This window comes from Natrix helvetica, assembly GCF_964273705.1.
Source record: "Natrix helvetica genome assembly, chromosome: 2".
Taxonomy (NCBI): Eukaryota; Metazoa; Chordata; class Lepidosauria; order Squamata; family Natricidae; genus Natrix; species Natrix helvetica.
This window is the reverse complement of record NC_138552.1, coordinates 227335640-227354319: the sequence shown is the minus strand read 5'-3', so window position 1 is coordinate 227354319 and position 18680 is coordinate 227335640. Positions and strand designations below refer to the sequence as shown.

Sequence of the window (18680 nt, the reverse complement as noted above, 5' to 3'; positions counted from 1 at the left end):
AAAGTGTAATGCAAACATAATTTATTGATTTAAGAAATCCATTGTTAATTATAATTAAGCATGTTGGTTCAACACCTCATGATTGAAAATTATTCACCAGCTTTCCTGCTTATCTGAAACATTTTTTATTCAGCTGTTTTCAAAAACGTGCACCTTGAATAGAGTTTATTACTAGACTCCACCCCTCCCAATTAAAGAAACTTGTGTGAAGCATTTCACTGAATATCCATGCTTCATTTTGCTAAAATAATTACGGCTTTTGCAACTCTTGTGCAGCTGCTTTGAAAGTTATCAACATCAGCCTTGACTATTTTTTTTGCAAAAATCCCAAAAGAATGTTGGAAACGTCCTGAGAATGGGCTTTGTTTTACAGAGAAAGAAAATGTTGTAAGGTATAATTCTTTCTTGATATATACGAGTGTATCATGTGGAGTGCCACATGCTTGGTATTTTCTAACATTTTTATTAATGGCTTGGATAAGAAATTGGAGAAAATGCGTATTAAAACTGCAGACAACCAAATCTCTGCATGACAGCTAATATCCTGGAGACACAAACAAAATTAAACAAAAAAGATCTTGGTAATTAGAGAATGGGCAATAGCATTTTAACAGTAAAAATGCAAAGTTTTTGCTAAGAAGAGTAAAATCAAAAGCACACATATAGGGGTTGCAACAATACATGAGGGCCAGTTGAGGCACCAGGCTAGAAACTGGGAGACCATGAATTCTAGTCCTGCTTTAGTCTGTGAGACTTTGGACTGGTCAATTGAAGAAAGCAATGGCAAACTATTTCTAAAAATGCTGTCAAAAAAATTTCAGGGATTCATCAAGGGAATTGCCAGAAAGAGTTAAAGGGACTAGTACAAAAGGGAATGCAATTGATCAGGATCTTGGAAATCTGATTATTAAAAGTCAATTATGAACGAGTAATTTAATGGAGCTGTGAAAAAGGCATCTTGAATTTTAGACTGTCTAGTTTTCCAATCCAGAGTTGTAATGATCACACTAACCATCTCAAGAACCCTATTTTCAAGCACCAAGATTCAGCTAAACGGAATGGATCCAAATATAAAGAAGAAGGATGACTTAGGACTAAAAATGAAATCCTGTGTGAGGAGAGATTGAGGAACATAATATATTTAGTCTTGACAAAACATGGCTGTTATTTGGGGAACCTGAAGGGTTATCACACACAAGATGACTAAGGTCTGTTCCTATGTTCTGCAATTGCAGAAAATGAAATGACTGGCTTAAAATATATTTTCCAATTGAATCTTAGGAAAAATATCTTAATTATAAAATCAGTTTGCCATGGAAATAAATGGTTGCTTTTTTTTCTAGCAATGTTCAGAGGCTGGTGGACAATTAATCTGCTGAAGATGCATCTTTTGGTTTCTTTTGCTGTGCAGAACTCAGTGATTTAAAATAATGGGCCGCCTTGTTCTATGTTTTCTGTTGTAACTTTCTGTTCCTAATCATGTTAATTCCCAATACCCCTAGCCAATATTAATCAGATAAATGGTAAATTGAGTTTCACAATGACTGCAGGTATATAAGATTCCAACTCTTGGCGTTCCTTGAATGTTGTCTTCAGTAAGTTCTCCAAGAGAGTATCTTCCTAATAATTGTCAATTTTACTCTTTTTTTCTTAATTGTCTTTTGCCTTTCTTTGATATTACGTGTTTCCATGGAAGTGAGTACTAGAATCTATATTTTTTCACTGAATTAGCTCAGAGGATTCATAAAAGCTCAGTTTTATTGCTTGCTCATGTTTACGTTTCTGGTGGCTGTTGTGGGAGTTTATTGCAATTACACACACACACACACACACAAAACCACTTCATTTCCACATTGTATCACAGTGAATAACATTGATTTCCCTCTGAAGAATAAATGTACACCATAAAGATGAAATTAATATTTGAAGATTTCCATTTAAAAGAATCAATATGCCAAGACAAATATTCAGTGAGTTGAGCAGAGGGATTTCAAAAAAAGAAAAGTACTAACGTGCTGCTGCTATTAATAGATGTTTGTTCCACAGACATTTTGCCTCAAAAATGGATGAGGAAAGCAAAATATGTTTAAGACCACAACAGAAAAAGTTTTAGGTCTGACACTATGCATTATACCAGGGGTGTCCAAACTTGGGAACTTTAAGACTTGTGGAACTTTAAGACGTGCTGGCTGGCGAATTCTGGGAGTTGAAGTCCACAAGTCTTAAAGTTCCCAAGTTTGGACACCCCTGCATTATACAAATGCTCTGGCTCGTATCCAAATAGCAGTAAATTGATGCAAACTTGCCAGCTGTTAGCAAAGGCATAAAATGAATATGGGTGAATTCACTGATACAATCAAAATGTCAAAAAATAAAAATTTGAAAACCAAAAACTCTGATGATAATTAGTACTGCATCAGAATTAATCCTTTAGAAATTAATGACTCTGGTAAGCAACAGTAGATGGGACCGTTTTCTGCTATCACTATTTGGGGATGAAGGGTTCTTAGCAACCAATAGATTTTTCTCCATGAGTATTTCTCCCTAACTTTGTCCTCCTAACCTGGTCTTTCAACAGTAAGACCATCGCCACTGTAAATGAGTTGTTGCTGGCTCTCCTCTTCTCTTTCTTTCCATCTTTCCAGCATTAAAACCTTTCTAAGAGAGCTGCGTCTTTGTGCAATGTGCCTGAAGAAGGATCATTTGAACCTTGAATGAGAACTATGGCTTGATTTCTTGGAAGATCCATTTGTTATATTGTTTGGCCACAACATTCTCAAGATTCATCCCCACTATCAAGCTTCAAAATTTCAGTGCTCTCCCTAGCCTGCTTCTTCAGCTTCACTTCCGTAATGTGTTACCTTGTGCTTGTCCTCTGAAGACTAAAAATTCAGTTGTAATAAATAAAAAAAGCTAATGGCATTTACGGCTGGTCTCAATATCTGGCAAGCACGTTTGTGTTTTGTGACTTTTTTGCCATTTTACAGCAAAACCCCCACAACCCATTGGGTAAGCTGGATTCAGATTTAAACCACCTGATTTTTTAATGACGGATGACTCACTTAACCATTTTTAAAATGATCATAAAATTGAATCAGGTCACATGGTTACTCAACTTATGAGTGCAACAACGTATGACCAAAATTCCGGGGTCAATGGTGTTTGTAAGTCAAGGTCTATCTGTAAAACAACTTTTAGTAACCATTTCTTTCCTTTCTTATCTTCTGCTTCAAACTTCATTTGTTTTACAGTTCCAATACCTTTTTTATATTTTGCATAGCATGCAGCTTACTGCAAAGAATAGGATCATCATCTAGGAAGTGTATGGGTGTATTATTGAAAAATTAATATTTTTGACATAGATGTCCCTAAATATGTCCAAGTGGCATTAAGAAGCAAATGAGAAGGATTTTTAAAATAGACAATTTAGTTTTCTTTAAGGACAAAAAGTTGGGGTGTGGGGGTTAGTTTTGGCTACATCATAAAGTATATCTGATGACGCACAGGTGGACAAACATCTGTCAAAAACTCAGTTATTGAGCACAGAGTTGACTTCCTTTCTCAATCAGCTGCTGTCTCTGCCTGATGTGTAATCAACATGCTTATGTAGGTAAATTGGTCTTTTTGTAGCATCTCGAACCATGAACATATCCTGCTGCGAATAACATGAAGCTTTTTTAGCCACTTCAAATGTTGTAAAAGGGACTTGCCACAGTCTACCATAGGCTCCTACTTTAGTTCAGCTTGGTTCATGCGTTTCCCAGAAGCATCATGGGACTGCTTTTGTTTCACTTATGTTACTCAACACTTCAGTTTTGTTAAAAGTACTTGGTGCCTGGATTTTGTTTTGCCTGAGTGGAGCTGCAAAGTTGTCTATAATATTGTAATGTTTGGAAACTTGTCAAAAATGGCCTCCAGAAGAACAAAAATATAGCTATGGCTTTGCGGTTTATCATAAATACACACGTACACAGTCTCAGAATTTTGTTTGGAAAATAAAAGAGCTAGAAAGTTTTCCTCTGTCATGCTTGACTAGAAAGATTGTGTTGGTTAGTCCAAACTGCATTTTTAGGTGTGATTTGTGATTGAAGATCGAGCTTTTGAATTTTCTGAAATGGACTACTGTAGATAAAAATATTGGTATTGCTAGGAAAATTATTTTCAGTGGATTGAAGGCACTCTTGCATAGTCCAATGCTATTATCCACTCTTCAATATATTTCCTTTTACAGGGAGCCATGTCACCCCCTTAGCAGCTCTGCTGCTTCTAAAGAAGCAGTGTCAAAGAGAGAAATGTAATAGCATAAAAGATTCTCTAACACATCCCAAGTCACGAATCCATCACCCTCTTCTTATTAAGTACAGAGATCATTTATGAAACAGAAGTTTTTGGTTTTGTGTGTCCTCCTTTGATTTGATCAATTACTGAGGACAGTTGCAAATCTTTACAATTTTTGATCAAGCTTTCCCCCACTATTGATGCTTTCCTTGTAACGATCTCCTTTAGTGTTTTCGCTGGCTGCTAAAGAAACCTAATTCTGAAAAATACCGAGTTGCTTTATGTCCCATTCCTTGATGAGAAACATTTTGGTTTACTTCTGCTACTTCGCACCTTTTTTATAAAGTGAATTAAAACTAAATTTTCTCTCTACATTTTACCTCCTTCATCAATATCCTGCACAATCACCTTCTAACCTTTAGTACATAAAGCCTCCAGCTGGAAATAGATATTGAATGACAGTATTACTTCCAGAATTGCTTACTTTTGAGTTTTCATCATTTTTATTGTCCTTGTAAAGCCCTTGCATTTTCTTCTTTAACAGTTGATTACGGGAAGATTTACAGATAGCTGTAGATTTTAGAATGTGTCCCAAGAGTTAGATCTCAACTCCATTCAAACTAATCTTAGCTACTGCTGTTTTGTTGTGAGTCCCTTAATAGCCTTTTCTGTTTTTTCTTCACTTTGGCATGAAGTAAATAACAATTCCAGTGCCTATGTATATGCACAAAAGTAATCAGATCCATCTTTTGAGATGCTGCCAACACTTTTAGTAGTATCTGATAGGACAGAAAATTCTTCCACATTAGGCTGCTAACCCTAGGTTTTCCTGAACACGGCTGTTACAATGAAAATAGACTAGAAACAAATGAAATCCGAACGGAATACAGTTCAACCAGTAAGAGAGTACTGATGAGGTAACTCATATGGAGTTTTCCATCAGAAACTCATCATAGAATTGTAGAGTTGGAAGGGACCACAAGGATTACCCAGTCCAATTTTTCATTAAGCTCATAAAGGTTAATTAAACTACCCATAAGAGGTCCAGCGTTGTCTTAAAATCCTTCAAAACTGGAGCTTCCAAGTGAGATGTTATGGCCAGTTAGATGTCTCTGCAAATGTCTCTGCAGACACACACAGTGATGGAATTGCCAGCTAGGACTCATTTCTGGCTTACAGAAAATTTATTTGGAGGAAGGAGAAATTAGGGGGTATCCATTTGTGCTCTGGAAGAGCTTTCCCTCATTAAAAAAAAGTAGGAAATTAATTTTTTTCTGACTGCTATACTATAATCTCTGGATGATATAAAAATACAAAATATAAAAACTATATATAACTATTATAATAAAAATCATCTCAAAATGACAATAAAATAATTAAAAAGATGGAGAAGGGCTTCAGGTTGCTAACCAGCCCCATGGCTGTGTGTTTCTCTGAGATGGTAGAATCAGGTCTTCAGACAGTTTTGGAAGGCCAGGAGAGTGGGGCACCTTTTTTAAAGGACATTTTATTGGCAAAAGCTTCATTTTTCTTTAATCATTGTATGATCTAATTGCTTGCAATCTGAGAGAGATATTCAGAACAGGGAAGATTAAAAAAAATAATGATGAATATCTCCTTTTTGAATTAAGACGAGGGGAAAATAAACTAATTTAAATGCCTTAGAAAGTTGACAGGTTTATGGCATTAGAAAGTTTCAAATGGCAAAAAGATAGTGATTTTAAAAAATAAGAATATTTTTTTTTACAAAAGTTTCTTTGAAAACAGTAAGCCACACATACACACACCAGATTGCTTGTAGCAGTTACAAAGGAAATGGGAGAAGGATCTGCAGAAAAAATGATCTGAAAGAAGTAGTTAAGAGAATTGAAGAATCTTTAGAAGTTAAGAGAATGGAAGAATCTGGCTGCAAATTTAAAACAAGTTATTGTTAAAGTATAAGTTTTTGCATGTAAGACAGAAATTATAAACAGAGAAATGGAGAAAGACTTGGGACAATTTAGCATTATTGGAACTTAGGGAAAGAGAATTTGGTTTAAGATGTAGACCAATTCCAACAGAACATGCAGAAAATATTACAGAAAAAAATAAGTCTCTGGTGTGATTTATGGATTGGGAGAAAGATGATATTGCTACAGAGATTGATACAATCTCAAGGGTCAATACACATTTTGAAAAACTAAGGAATGTTCCAAGGAATGTCCTTGTACATTTTATCAAGAAGAAGAGATTAAGTTCTATAACAACGTTTTACTATCTGATTGAGGATTGATAAAATCCTTCAATCAATAACTTCCATTGATAGCTGGTTCTGCTGTTGTACACATCCTACTGTTAGAAGGAGATGTACTTGGGCAAGTTATGATAACTAAATGTAACTAAGAGAGCCACCAAATAGACAACTGGCATCTTAGGTCACAGAAGGAAATGTTTCAGAAGAGACCCAACCTAGTTTTCTAGAGAGTAAAAGAAAAGTAGGGGAGAAATATATTTAGTCTTGCAGGATTCTATTAATATAACCTTACCATAAAGACAGAGCTATTATTCTTGCTTATGTTTCATGTCTGCATTACCACTACTTACAATAAATAAGACAGCTGGACAAAAATGTTTTAAAATTGTTCATTAACATACTGTATTGAAGCATACAAAAGATACGATGACCAATTATTTAATATGGGTTAAAAGTACAATAGCAGCAATACTATTATTAAACTACATTAGTTTTAAATTATAAAAACTACAGAAAATGAAAATAATGAAACAATGATTTGGGGCACAATTCATCTTACACAAATCGAGCGCATTTTTTATTGGAACCCTTTCCCTCTATGCCAGGGGTGTCCAAACTTGGCAACTTTAAGACTTGTGGACTCCAACTCCCAGAATTCCCCAGCCAGCTATGCTGGCTGGGGAATTCTGGGAGTTGAAGTCCACAAGTCTTAAAGTTGCCAAGTTTGGACACCCCTGCTCTATGCCAACATTTAGGCTTTGAAAGAATAAAATGGCTAACCAATGATGGGAAATGATAATCTACCACTGTTTATTTCAAAGAGGGTTAATGAAAGTCATACGAATCAGTAAACAATCCTACAATACTGTCTTTATTCTTACTTTAAAAGTCAGTTCCTGTTTCTATCAACATCTTCATTACAGAGCCTTCAAGGAAGAACGTCAGAGGAGTTTTGCAGTGCAGGCTCAGCTTTTGATCCATTTTATACATTTAATACTTGGACCTGCTGCAGCTTTTATTAGAGGTGCATTATGTTTAATAGGCATCTTTTATTTATACTGATGTTATTTGTCCTCCACAACCACAAATAGGTGCTGGATGCAATAATTGCATGCCATATAATGTAAAAATAGTCTTTAAAAAGCCCAAACAATGCACGTGAGTAAACTGTACAGAATTATTTCTTCAAACAATTTATATGTGGGTGGGGGAAAGGATGAATTTCACATGATCTGGATGACTTATTCCAGAATTCAAAAACTGAAGCAGGCAACGAAAGTAACAAATACATTACAATTCAATGCAGTGCAAACAAACGGTCATATCTGAAAGAATCCATGGAAAAACATTTTTCTCAGGAATTCACCAGGCTGTTTTCATAGGTCCTCTCACGTAGGACACAGAACTGCAAAATAAAGTTAAATATGACTGTCATTAAATTGATGCGCTTTGTAGAATATATTAATAAACCTTCCAGAATCAAAGTTGTAATAATTATTATCTGTATTAAATAGGATTCCCAGCCCTTACCACATAAACAAAACTGATAAATGCATAAAGATATATGCATAATATGTACACACACACTACTGCCAATTTTTTTTTTTTTACAGAAATGAGCTATATAGTAGGGCATGTCTTGGTCACTGGGTTAAATTTTTAAATTTAAGATAAGCTGACCAGCTTTAGTCCTCAATTTTCAGAATCTGTGGAGAGAGCTTTAAGCTATAACATCTCAAAAAATTTAGGGACAACTGTATTTGCTTGCCAGAGATATTGAATGCAGAGAGGATCAAGACATGTCCTTTATATACTCCTTTATCACATCTATAAGGCACAAACCTCGGAGCAATGCAGCTTTCAAACCAATGCTAGCACAATATAAAACAAATAAAGAAATCAGGTTTAAAATGTCATAACCCAAAATTACCAAGTTGTCCTTGTTATGGGGAACAATCTTTCATCATTAATTTAAATTTTAAATAAGTGTCTTCATAGTGCATAATAATCATGATGATTTGTAGTGCTACAGTTTAATTATCTAAAAGCAAAAAATATAATCAGAAATATTTTCTCTGATAACACATACTCTCAAGAGTTTGTCCATCTAAAAATTGTCTACCAAGGTTTGCTTTAATCCTGAAAGATGGTTTATTCACATTTATTTAATGACCAATGTTACACATTACAATATGTGAGGCAATCACCCGTATGTCGAACATTTTCATAATGGTGCAGTGGTTAGAATGCAATATTGCAGACTAATTCTGCTGACTGCCAGCAGTTCGACTCTCACCAGCTCAAGGTTGACTCAGCCTTCCATCTTTTCAAGGTCGATAAAATGAGGAGCCAGATTGTTGGGAGCAATATGCTGACTCTGTAAACTGCTTAGAGAGAGCTATAAAGCACTGTGAAGCAGCATATAGGTCTAAGTGCTATTGCTATATTATTAAAAAGGAGAGGGGCTGCTTTTTGTATAAACTATCTTTCCTATCATCTAAACTTCCAAAGAGCACTTTAGAACATGGACATTTGCCTGAAGAGATAGAGACATTATAGAGATCATAGACAATCTCCTTAATATCAGAAAGATCAGCATAACCATTCTGAAGAAACAGATTCACTCTGAGGTGGCTTCCAAAATAGCACCACTGATTTTGTTCGTGACTACACCACCACAGAAGTTATATTTATAGAAAGCTACAATCATGCAACATACAATAATGGCTAAACTCACCTTTCAAAATGTAGTCTGTTAATAAGCTTGGCACTTTCTCACTGTCTCCTTTCATGGCATGAAGAACTATAAAATATGAGGGTGGGGTCAATGGAAGAAGTAGAATTCATTGCCTTTCAGTAAAATATGCAAATAGAAAAAACTAACGAATGAAGGTCCCAGGATAATGTTGCAGGAACCTATCTGGGTCAGTCACCATTGTTTTTGTCTTCTGAGCTTTCAAACTCATGCTGGAGCCATCTTCAGGTAACGTCTCTCTAGCCAGGTTAGAGAGAAGTTCCCTGAAGATGGGCTCTAGCATGAGTCCAAAAGCTCTGAAGACCAAAATCTGTGATCCCGGTGACCGACCCAGATTGGATCCTGCAAAAAACTAAGATGGAAGTTATTCTGCAGATCCTTTTCTCATCATTTATTAAAGGGAGAAAGATATAAAAATACTGGGTAAGCATAGCTCTGTTATGGATTCAGATTTGTTGAAAAGATGGGTTATTCCTATGAACCCTATTCCTACGAATCCCATGAACTCAAACTATTCCTATAGTAACAAGAACTTTCCATTTTTGGTAGGATGCGATGATCTGGGAATTAAAACAATGTATTAATGTTTTTTCCCAACAAACACTTCTGGAAAAAGTGAAACAGGGAAAAAAAAGTTGTTTTTCCTCACTGATCTAGAACTAGAGTGTCATTGTCACAGAGTGCTAAACAACTACACAAATTGTGAAGGAAGGCAGTATAAAAAAATAGAAGATACAATTGCTTTTCTTTTTTTCCCTTTTTCCATTCCTTTTGCTGATGAGAGCAGCAGTGATTTTTCTCCTGGCGTTTCAAGTCTCCATTTTCTCATTCTCCCCACTCACCCCATTTGGCTCCCCAGACCTTGCAGTAAAGTGGAACCTGGAAAATTGAGTGAACTTGTCTTGTATGTTTAATTTTTTAGATCATTACTACAGATACTCCCTGACTTACAACGGTACATTTAGTGACTGTTCAAAGTTACGACAGCCCTGAAAAAAAGCGATGACCGTTTTTCACAATTATGGCCATTGCAGCATCCCCATGGTCACATGATCAAAATTCAGATGCTTGGCAACTGGTTCATATTTATGACGGTTGCAGTGTCCTGGGCCATTTGATCATCTTTTGTGACCTTCTGATGAGCAAAGTGACCGGGAAAGTCAGATTCACTTAACATTGGTGTTACTAATTTACAGTAAATTACACTGCATACAGTAAAATGCAGTGGTTCACTTAACAAATTTGGCAAGAAAAATCATAAAATGGGGCAAAACTCACTTAACTAATTTCTCACAACAATATACATTTTGGGCTCAATTGTAGTTGTAAGTCAAAAGACTACCTGTCTATTTAACCAAAAGAAAGATGAGCTATTGACAGGGGGAAACCAACAGCCACAGCTTCTGTCTTACTGAGGAAGAATGGAGAAATAATTTTGTATCTAAAAGCTCACTATATAGCAGACTGAAATAATTTATAATCGTTTTGAAAAGAGCACGTTCCAAATCTGTAATTATGAACATGCATAAATGTCACGTAAAATCTATTTACTCTTTGTAATTGAAATAATATCCAGGTTTGAACAGTTCTGGGGCTCTAAAATAAATGGTTTGAGCGCTGTCCTCCAACAGCATTAGCAGAAAAAGAGTCAGGTAGTCTGTTCCTGAGCAACCAACAGATCAAATTTCAGCTAGTCAGTGGATAACAATAGTGTTAGTTCCTCGAGCCATATCATTTTAAAAACTTAATTCACAACAAAAAGGCATTTTCAGGCTTATTCTCTTCTAGTTAGTGCCTCAGCACTCTTGTTAAGCAGTTAATTGTGCAAGGCAAACAATGCTGATTTTACTGGAAGAGATAAACGAATATAGTCTTCCAAAAAAGTCAAGACATAGGAATGATGGATAATTGTAGGATATCTGAGAAGAGTAGGCAAACATAAGACTGCTGGCCAATTCCAAATATTTCAGAGCAAAGTGGATTTCCCTGGCTAATTTAGAACAGAACCACTGGGATGACCCTCTAGAGTAATCTTCAACTGAAGAAACTCTGGAAAATCAGTTGTTTTTTTTCTAAGCATCAAAACACTCATGAAAATTTATTTTTCTAACAAATCCTATGTATGTGCTTACTTTTTGTTAATGTTTGAAGGTCTTCAACTGATGGAGGTCCATTTTTCTTTTCATAGGGAATAACAGTTGTCAGATACTGTCAAACAAAAGTTATGATTACTATAAAATATTTTCCTAATTAACTTTAGTTGTTAGTTCTTGCATGTAACTGTGCTTTGCAAAATGTAATTAATGTGCAATTCAACTCTATTGTATGTCATCTAAGAAAAAGCAAAACACAGTGAATTCAACTAAAAGATGTCCCAGCAAGTAACAACAAAGTAAGTGTCCCTATGACAAAACTGATAATTAAAAAAAATGTGCCTATATATTACATACTGCCACTTGTGCTGCCACTTGTATGCTGGACCCGTGTCCCTCTTGGTTAGTTTCGGCTTCCCGGGAGGTGACACGAGGCTGGCTCCAGGCGATTACCAACGCTTCATTGAGAGAGGGGTTCTTTCCCACCGCCTTGAAGGAAGAAGCCGCCTCCTTAAGAAGCCTTCCCTGGACCCAGCCTCTTTAGCCAACTATTGTCCAGTCTCCAACCTTCGCTTTGTAGCAAAGGTTGTTGAGAGTGTGGTAGCACGTCAGCTTCCCAGTACCTGAATGAAGCTGTCTACCTGGATCCGCTTCAGTCGGGTTTCAGGCCCGGGTACAGCACAGAGACAGCATTGGTCGTGTTGGTTGATGATATCTGGCGGGCCCGGGACAGGGATTGTTCCTCTGTCCTGGTCCTATTAGACCTCTCGCGGCTTTCGATATCATCAACCATGGTATCTTAATGCGACGACTTGGGGGGTTGGGAGTAGGGGGCACCATTTTGCTGTGGTTCTCCTCCTACCTGTCGAATCGATCGCAGTTCGTGTTGACTGGAGGGCAGAGATCGACCCTGAGGCGCCTCACTTGTGGGGTGCCCCAGGGGTCAGTTCTCTCACCCCTCCTGTTCAACATATACATGAAACCGCTGGGCGAGATCATCTGTGGTTTGGGGGTATGGTATCATCAATATGCTGATGATACCCAACTTTTCATCTCTACCCCAAACCACCCAAACAATGCACTCGACGTGATGTACCGATGCCTGTAGGCTGTACGGATCTGGATGGGGACAAACAGGCTCAAGCTCAATCCCTCCAACACTGAGTTGCTGTGGTTCCCGTCATCCCGATTTGTGCATCTTGTACCATCTTTGATGATAGGGGGAGAAATTTTAGCCCCCTCAGAAAGGCCCGCAATCTGGGAGTCCTCCTGGATATGCGGCTTAGTTTAGAAGAACAACTGACGGCTGTGACCAGGGGGGGCTTTTACCAGGTTCGCCTGGCGTACGCCAGTTGCGCCTCTTCCTGGATCAGGATGCCCTTTGCACAGTCACTCACGCCCTCGTCCTTTCTCGCCTGGACTACTGTAACGCTCTACATGAGACTGCCCTTGAAGAGCACACAGAAGCTTCAGCTGGTCCAGAATGCGGCCACGTGGGTTGTCATGGGGGTACCTAGGAGCTCCCATGTTACACCCCTTTTAGGCGACCTGCACTGGTTGCCGGTTGTTTTCCGGGTGCGATTCAAGGTGTTAATTATGATCTTTAAGTGCTCCATGGCTTAGGCCCAGGGTACTGCCCCATACATCCCTGCGACCCGTCCGCTCACACAGAGAGGGACTACTCCGGGTGCCGTCCTCCAGAGAGTGCCAGAGGGCGGCGCCCAGGAGTAGGGCCTTCTCTGTAGTGGGCCCCACCCTTTGGAATGACCTCCCCCCAGACATCAGGACAACAACCGACCTTCGCTCCTTCCGTATGAAGCTGAAAACCTACCTGTTTCGACTAGCTGACCTGGCATAATACTACAACCTCTCCAGCCCAGGGCATTTTTAATTGGTAATTTTAGTTTTAAGGGTTAATTTCACTGGGGTTTTAACTTTTTTAGGTATTGTAACTTATTTATTTATTTTTACCTCCTCTGTACGCTATATAATACTTTTGTACGTCGCCCCGAGTCCCTGTGGGGAGAGGGGGCGACTAATAAGTTCAAGTAATAAATAAATAAATAAATAAATACTTGCGAGACTACCCACTGCCACCGGTAGCCTCCCACTGTCCAGTACGATCCCACAAAGTTGGCCTCCTAAGGGTGCCGTCGGTCAGGCAGTGTTGGCTGGCGACACCCAGGGGGAGAGCCTTCTCTGTGGGAGCGCCTTCCCTTTGAAATGAGCTGCCCCCGGAGCTTCGCATAATTCCCAACCTCTGGTCCTTCTGGCACGCCTAAAAAGTTGGCTTTTCCAACAAGCCGGCCTGGCCTGAATTAAATAAATTATTAATTTTAATTGTTAATTTTAATTTAATTTCTAAATCTCATTGTAAATGTCTATTGGGTTTTTGGGATATTCTATTTAATCTTTCTTTTAACTTTTGTAATATGTGTTTTTATGTTGTACGCCGCCCTGAGTCTTTTGGGAGAAGGGCGGCATATAAGTCCAATAAACTCAACTCAAACTCAACTCAACATACAATTTTTTCTGAGCTTCTAAATTACACATTCTTTTCAGAATTTTGCTGCACTTATGTGAAGAATACTTATGTTTTGCCATATAGAAATAATTTTTTTTAATTGAAAAAGTTTTATTCAAACATATTTTCCCCCTTTAAGCCCCCCACCATACAGTGTGAATCCCATACAGATACTATACCCCCTCCCCTCCCCCCAGCCCCGCCTAAAAAAAGGAAATTCAAATATTATACCAATTATTTTACCCCCTCCCCTCCCCCTGTCTAAAAGTAGATTACTCATACACATATTGTACCCCCTCTCTTCTCAACAATCACAATATAAATTTCTCTTAGAATAATAATAGCCCATCAATCCCTTCTTCTAAACTAATTTAACATATATAAATCATAATATAAATTTCTCTTAAAATAATATTTCATTAATCCCATCTTCTAGTATATTTATACATATATATTACCCCACCCTCCACCCTAACCCACCCCCACCTCCCACTCAACCCCCCCTGACTTCCACTATACACCCCTCTAATGATTCCAAGCATCCCATGTATTATTTACTCTAATCAACTATCAGTCTAAACAATCTTAACTAAAGGCTACATAATACCTCCTAGTCTGGTACTTATTCTGTATATAATCAATCCATTTTGCCCATTCCTGTGTATAATTCTCCTGCTTCTGATCTTTTAAAAAAGCTGAAATTTTTGCCATTTCGGCGAACCCCACCACTTTCTGAGTCCATTGACCAATTGTCGGTAAAAAATCTTTCTTCCAATGTTGCGCAATCAGCAGCCTAGCTGCTGTGACCATATACAGAACCAATTTTGTTTCCCCTTTAATAAGATCCTTAGCTATACCCAGTAAAAACATTTGCGGAGTAAATTGTATTCTTTTTTTCAGTACATTTTGCATGACCCACCATATTTTTATCCAAAAAGCCTTAACCTTATTGCAGGTCCACCATACATGAAAAAAGGTAGCATCTAGGCACCCGCATCTCCAACATTTTGGTTGAATATTTGGGTACATGCATGATAATTTTTTAGGATCTAAATACCACCTGTAAAACATTTTATAAAAATTCTCCCTTAAATTCTGTGACTGTGTAAATTTAACATTCTGAACCCATATTCTTTCCCATGTTTCCAACATAACAACTTCACCAAAATTCTGAGCCCATTTAATCATACAATCCTTAACCAATTCACTTTCTGAATCTCTTTCTAACAGTACATTATATACTCTTTTAACTTGTTTTGGGCCAGTCTCTTTTATCTGCTTAATCAGATCCACTTCTTTGTCCATAAAACCGACCCTTCGATCTTCTTCCCATCTCTTCTGTAGCTGTATATAATGTAACCAATTTAAAACAAATCCTTCTTCCAACAGTTGTTCCAAAGTTTTTAACTTCCATTCATCCCCATCAGCGATAAGCACATCTTTGTATAAACAACCCCCAAGTGACTTAATCATAATCCCCATGGTGTCTGCAAGATCCAACCAAAGCGGTATTTTATAATCCCAATTGGGCCGGTGCTTCTTCCATACTCTCATCAGGGCACTTCAGAGAACGTGATTGTTGAACACTTTGTCCACCCTATCTTCATAAAAAAGATATGCATGCCATCCCAGAACAAGATCATGGCCTTCTATATTCAGCAAATCCATTTTTGTTTTCCCAAACCAATCTGCTACATGCGTTAGTACCGCAGCTTAATAGTACAATCGAAGGTTTGGGAGTCTAAGGCCGCCTCTTTCACGAGTATCTTGTATAATCTTCATCTTTACTCTCGGTTTTTTCTCCTTCCAAACAAATTTATTTAATGTTGCTTGCCAATTTAACAAAGTTTTATCTGTTTTAAGCACCGGTATCATCTGGAATAAAAAGATAAATCTAGGTAGAATGTTCATTTTAATTGCTGAGATCCTTCCAAGCAAAGACAATTGTAGCTTTTTCCATACTTCAAGGTCTTTCTGGATCTTTTGCCACAACACTTCATAATTATTTGAGAAAAGTTTTGTGTTTGATTCTGCAATTTGTATTCCTAAATACTTGACCTTGGAGACTATTTCAAAGCCTGCTAAACTTTCAAATCTCTTTCTTTGAGACTCTGTCATGTTTTTAACCATCATTTTCGTTTTGTTTTGATTTAGTCTAAACCCAGACACCATGCCAAATTCTACTATAATATTTTTCATCTGGATTATTGATTTCAAAGGGTGTGAAAGGGTAACAACCAGATCGTCGGCAAATGCTCTAGTTCTATATTCCTTTTGCCTAATAGTTATGCCATCTAAGGATTCTGAGTCCCGAATTGTGTTCAACAAGACTTCCAAAGTTAAGATAAATAACAATGGAGATAATGGGCAACCTTGTCTTGTACCTTTTTGTATCTTGAAAGTTGTTGACAGATTTCCATTAATAATAAGTTGTGCATTTTGTTGCTGATAAATTGCTCCAATCGCCTGCCGAAATCGTGGTCCCATATCCATCTTTTCCAGAGTCTTGGTTAGAAAATTCCAGTTCACTCGATCAAAGGCCTTCTCTGCATCCAAGAAGACCAGCGCTGCCGAGATCTGCTTATTCTTATCAAGATAGTCAATTAAATCTATGAGTTGCCTTACATTCTCCTTCATATGTCTGCCTTCAATAAATCCTGCTTGATCATGATGAATAATCTCTTGAATAACCGGCATCAATCTGTTGGCTAGTACCTTAGCAAATATTTTATAATCTGTATTCAGAAGAGATATCGGCCTGTAATCTTCTGGTTTCTTAGGGCCCACTTTATCTTTGGGTATTAATGAGATAAAAGCCGCTTTCCATGAGGAGGGTATTTTACCGCCTTGCTGTATGTTACAAAAAAGTTGTGTAAGATATTCAATCATTTCCAGTTGTAAAGTTTTATAGTACATTGCAGTCAAACCATCAGTCCCTGGAGCCTTTGCTAGTTTAAGTTGGTTTATAGCTAAAGTGATCTCATCAGCAGTTATCAGACGTTCCAAATTTGCCTTTTGAAGCACAGATATTTTAGTAACCCTTTTTTCTTCCAAAAAATCATCTACTGACTTGTTCTGTATATTATCGTGTGCATATAACTTAGCATAATAGTCCACAAATGATTTTTTAATCAAATCTTGTTGATATACCGTCTTCCCTCCATACTCAATTCTATCAATAATTCTATCATTCGTGTTCCTTCTCAAAGTATAAGCCAACCACCTACCAGGTTTATTAGCGTTAGCAAAGGTGTTATGTTTAGCAAAATGCAAGTTAGTTGCCGTTTGTTCGGCTATAAGCATTTGAAATTGGTCTTTCAACAATTTTAGCGCCATCTGGAGCGCCTCGTCTTTCGGGCTTGTTATAAGCAGCTGTTCCTTGCTTTTTATTTCATCTTCCAGTTCCATTCTCCTTTTCTGTCTAGTTTGTTTATGTTTGAAATTCATATGTATCAGGACCCCACGCATGTAAGCTTTACTTGCATCCCAAACTGTTTCAATGGGAGTACCCTTATTCATATTAAAACTGAAAAATTCCTTCATGTGTTTTTTAAGTTCATCAACATTTTTTTCGTATCTAAATAAATTTTCATTTACTCTCCAAGACCTTCTTGGCCTCTTCCCTAGTTCAATTTGTAACCACACCGGGCTATGGTCCGTAAGTGTCCTGGAGAATATCTTGGTTTTCTTAGCTTTAGGGAGTAGATCCGGTGTTAACAAAAAGAAATCAATTCTTGAAAAGGATTTATGTCTATCTGAGTAAAAAGAAAAGTCCATCTCATTTAGATGTTGTATCCTCCAAACATCTTTTAATTTCAAGTCATCTTGTAGGTCAAAAAAGGCCTTTGGCAATTTGGTAATGAATTTGGTCGTTGTTCTCTTATCTATTCTTGGCGAAATCACTCCATTCCAGTCTCCCATAATTAAAATACTCTTAAAATTCCAATCTAAAATTTTTAAATGAAGCATCTTGTAAAAACTTTCTTGTAATTGATTAGGTGCATAAATTCCTAAAACCAAAATAGCACCAAAGTCTGTATCAAGTTCAATTGCTATATATCTACCACTGTCGTCTGCCTCTATAACCTTGGTTGGGAATCTTTTGTTTATATATATCACCACTCCATTTTTCTTTACCAAGTTAGAGGCAGCATACAATGTTCCCAGTTTTGAGTTCACTAAATACTTCTGGTCTTGTAGCCTAATATGGGTCTCTTGAAGACAAACAACATCATTATTAAATTGCTTCAAATAATAAAATATTTTTTTCCTTTTTTGTGGAGAGTTCAATCCATTCACGTTCCAAGATAATAGCTTAAGCATCTTTGGGTCTAATCTGGAGCGTTGAGAGCATTTGCTGAAGATCTCTCTCCACAAGACTAATCTTCGGCCCGGCTCTTCCCATGGCTCCAGTTTGCTTCTTAACTTCTTTCTTAGCACATTGTATTTGGGGGTCCACCTGCTTGTGAGTTTCTAGCATTTGTCTAGTCGTGTATCTGGTAACGCGTTGTTCCACAGGTTTAAGTATCGGCATTTCAATGAGGGTCTTAGACGGTCCTTCTTCCAAAAAAGAGCTCAACAGAGATCCGGAGGGGTCCACTCGAAATCCACCTTCAGCACCCTGCACCTCCTTCTCTGTTGGCAACTGCTTTCTTTGTTCTTCTGTCTCTTTCTCAAACATCCTCAGCTCTAAGACGTCCAAATCTGCTGATGTTGGTGTAGATGTACGTGGGGGGGTTGCATTTTTCTTGAGTATTCCATAATAAAAGTCCCTGGCTTTGTCTATTGTATTCAAAC

The 18680-nt window shown here is 37.5% G+C and overlaps 1 protein-coding gene across 2 annotated transcripts in view; it reads right to left on the bottom strand.

Annotated features, from left to right (window-relative positions):
- Window positions 1-6886: 6886 nt before the first annotated feature.
- FEZ2 (fasciculation and elongation protein zeta 2) overlaps window positions 6887-18680 on the bottom strand; it is a 36841-nt gene continuing 25047 nt past the window's right edge. For both annotated transcript variants that reach the window (XM_081942292.1, XM_081942293.1), the window contains 3 exons: window positions 11399-11474; window positions 9249-9314; window positions 6887-7916 (listed from right to left, as the gene is read on the bottom strand). In XM_081942292.1, the coding sequence (XP_081798418.1) occupies window positions 7900-7916; window positions 9249-9314; window positions 11399-11474 (159 nt within the window). In that variant the 3' untranslated portion in view covers window positions 6887-7899. The remainder of the gene's footprint in view (window positions 7917-9248; window positions 9315-11398; window positions 11475-18680) is intronic.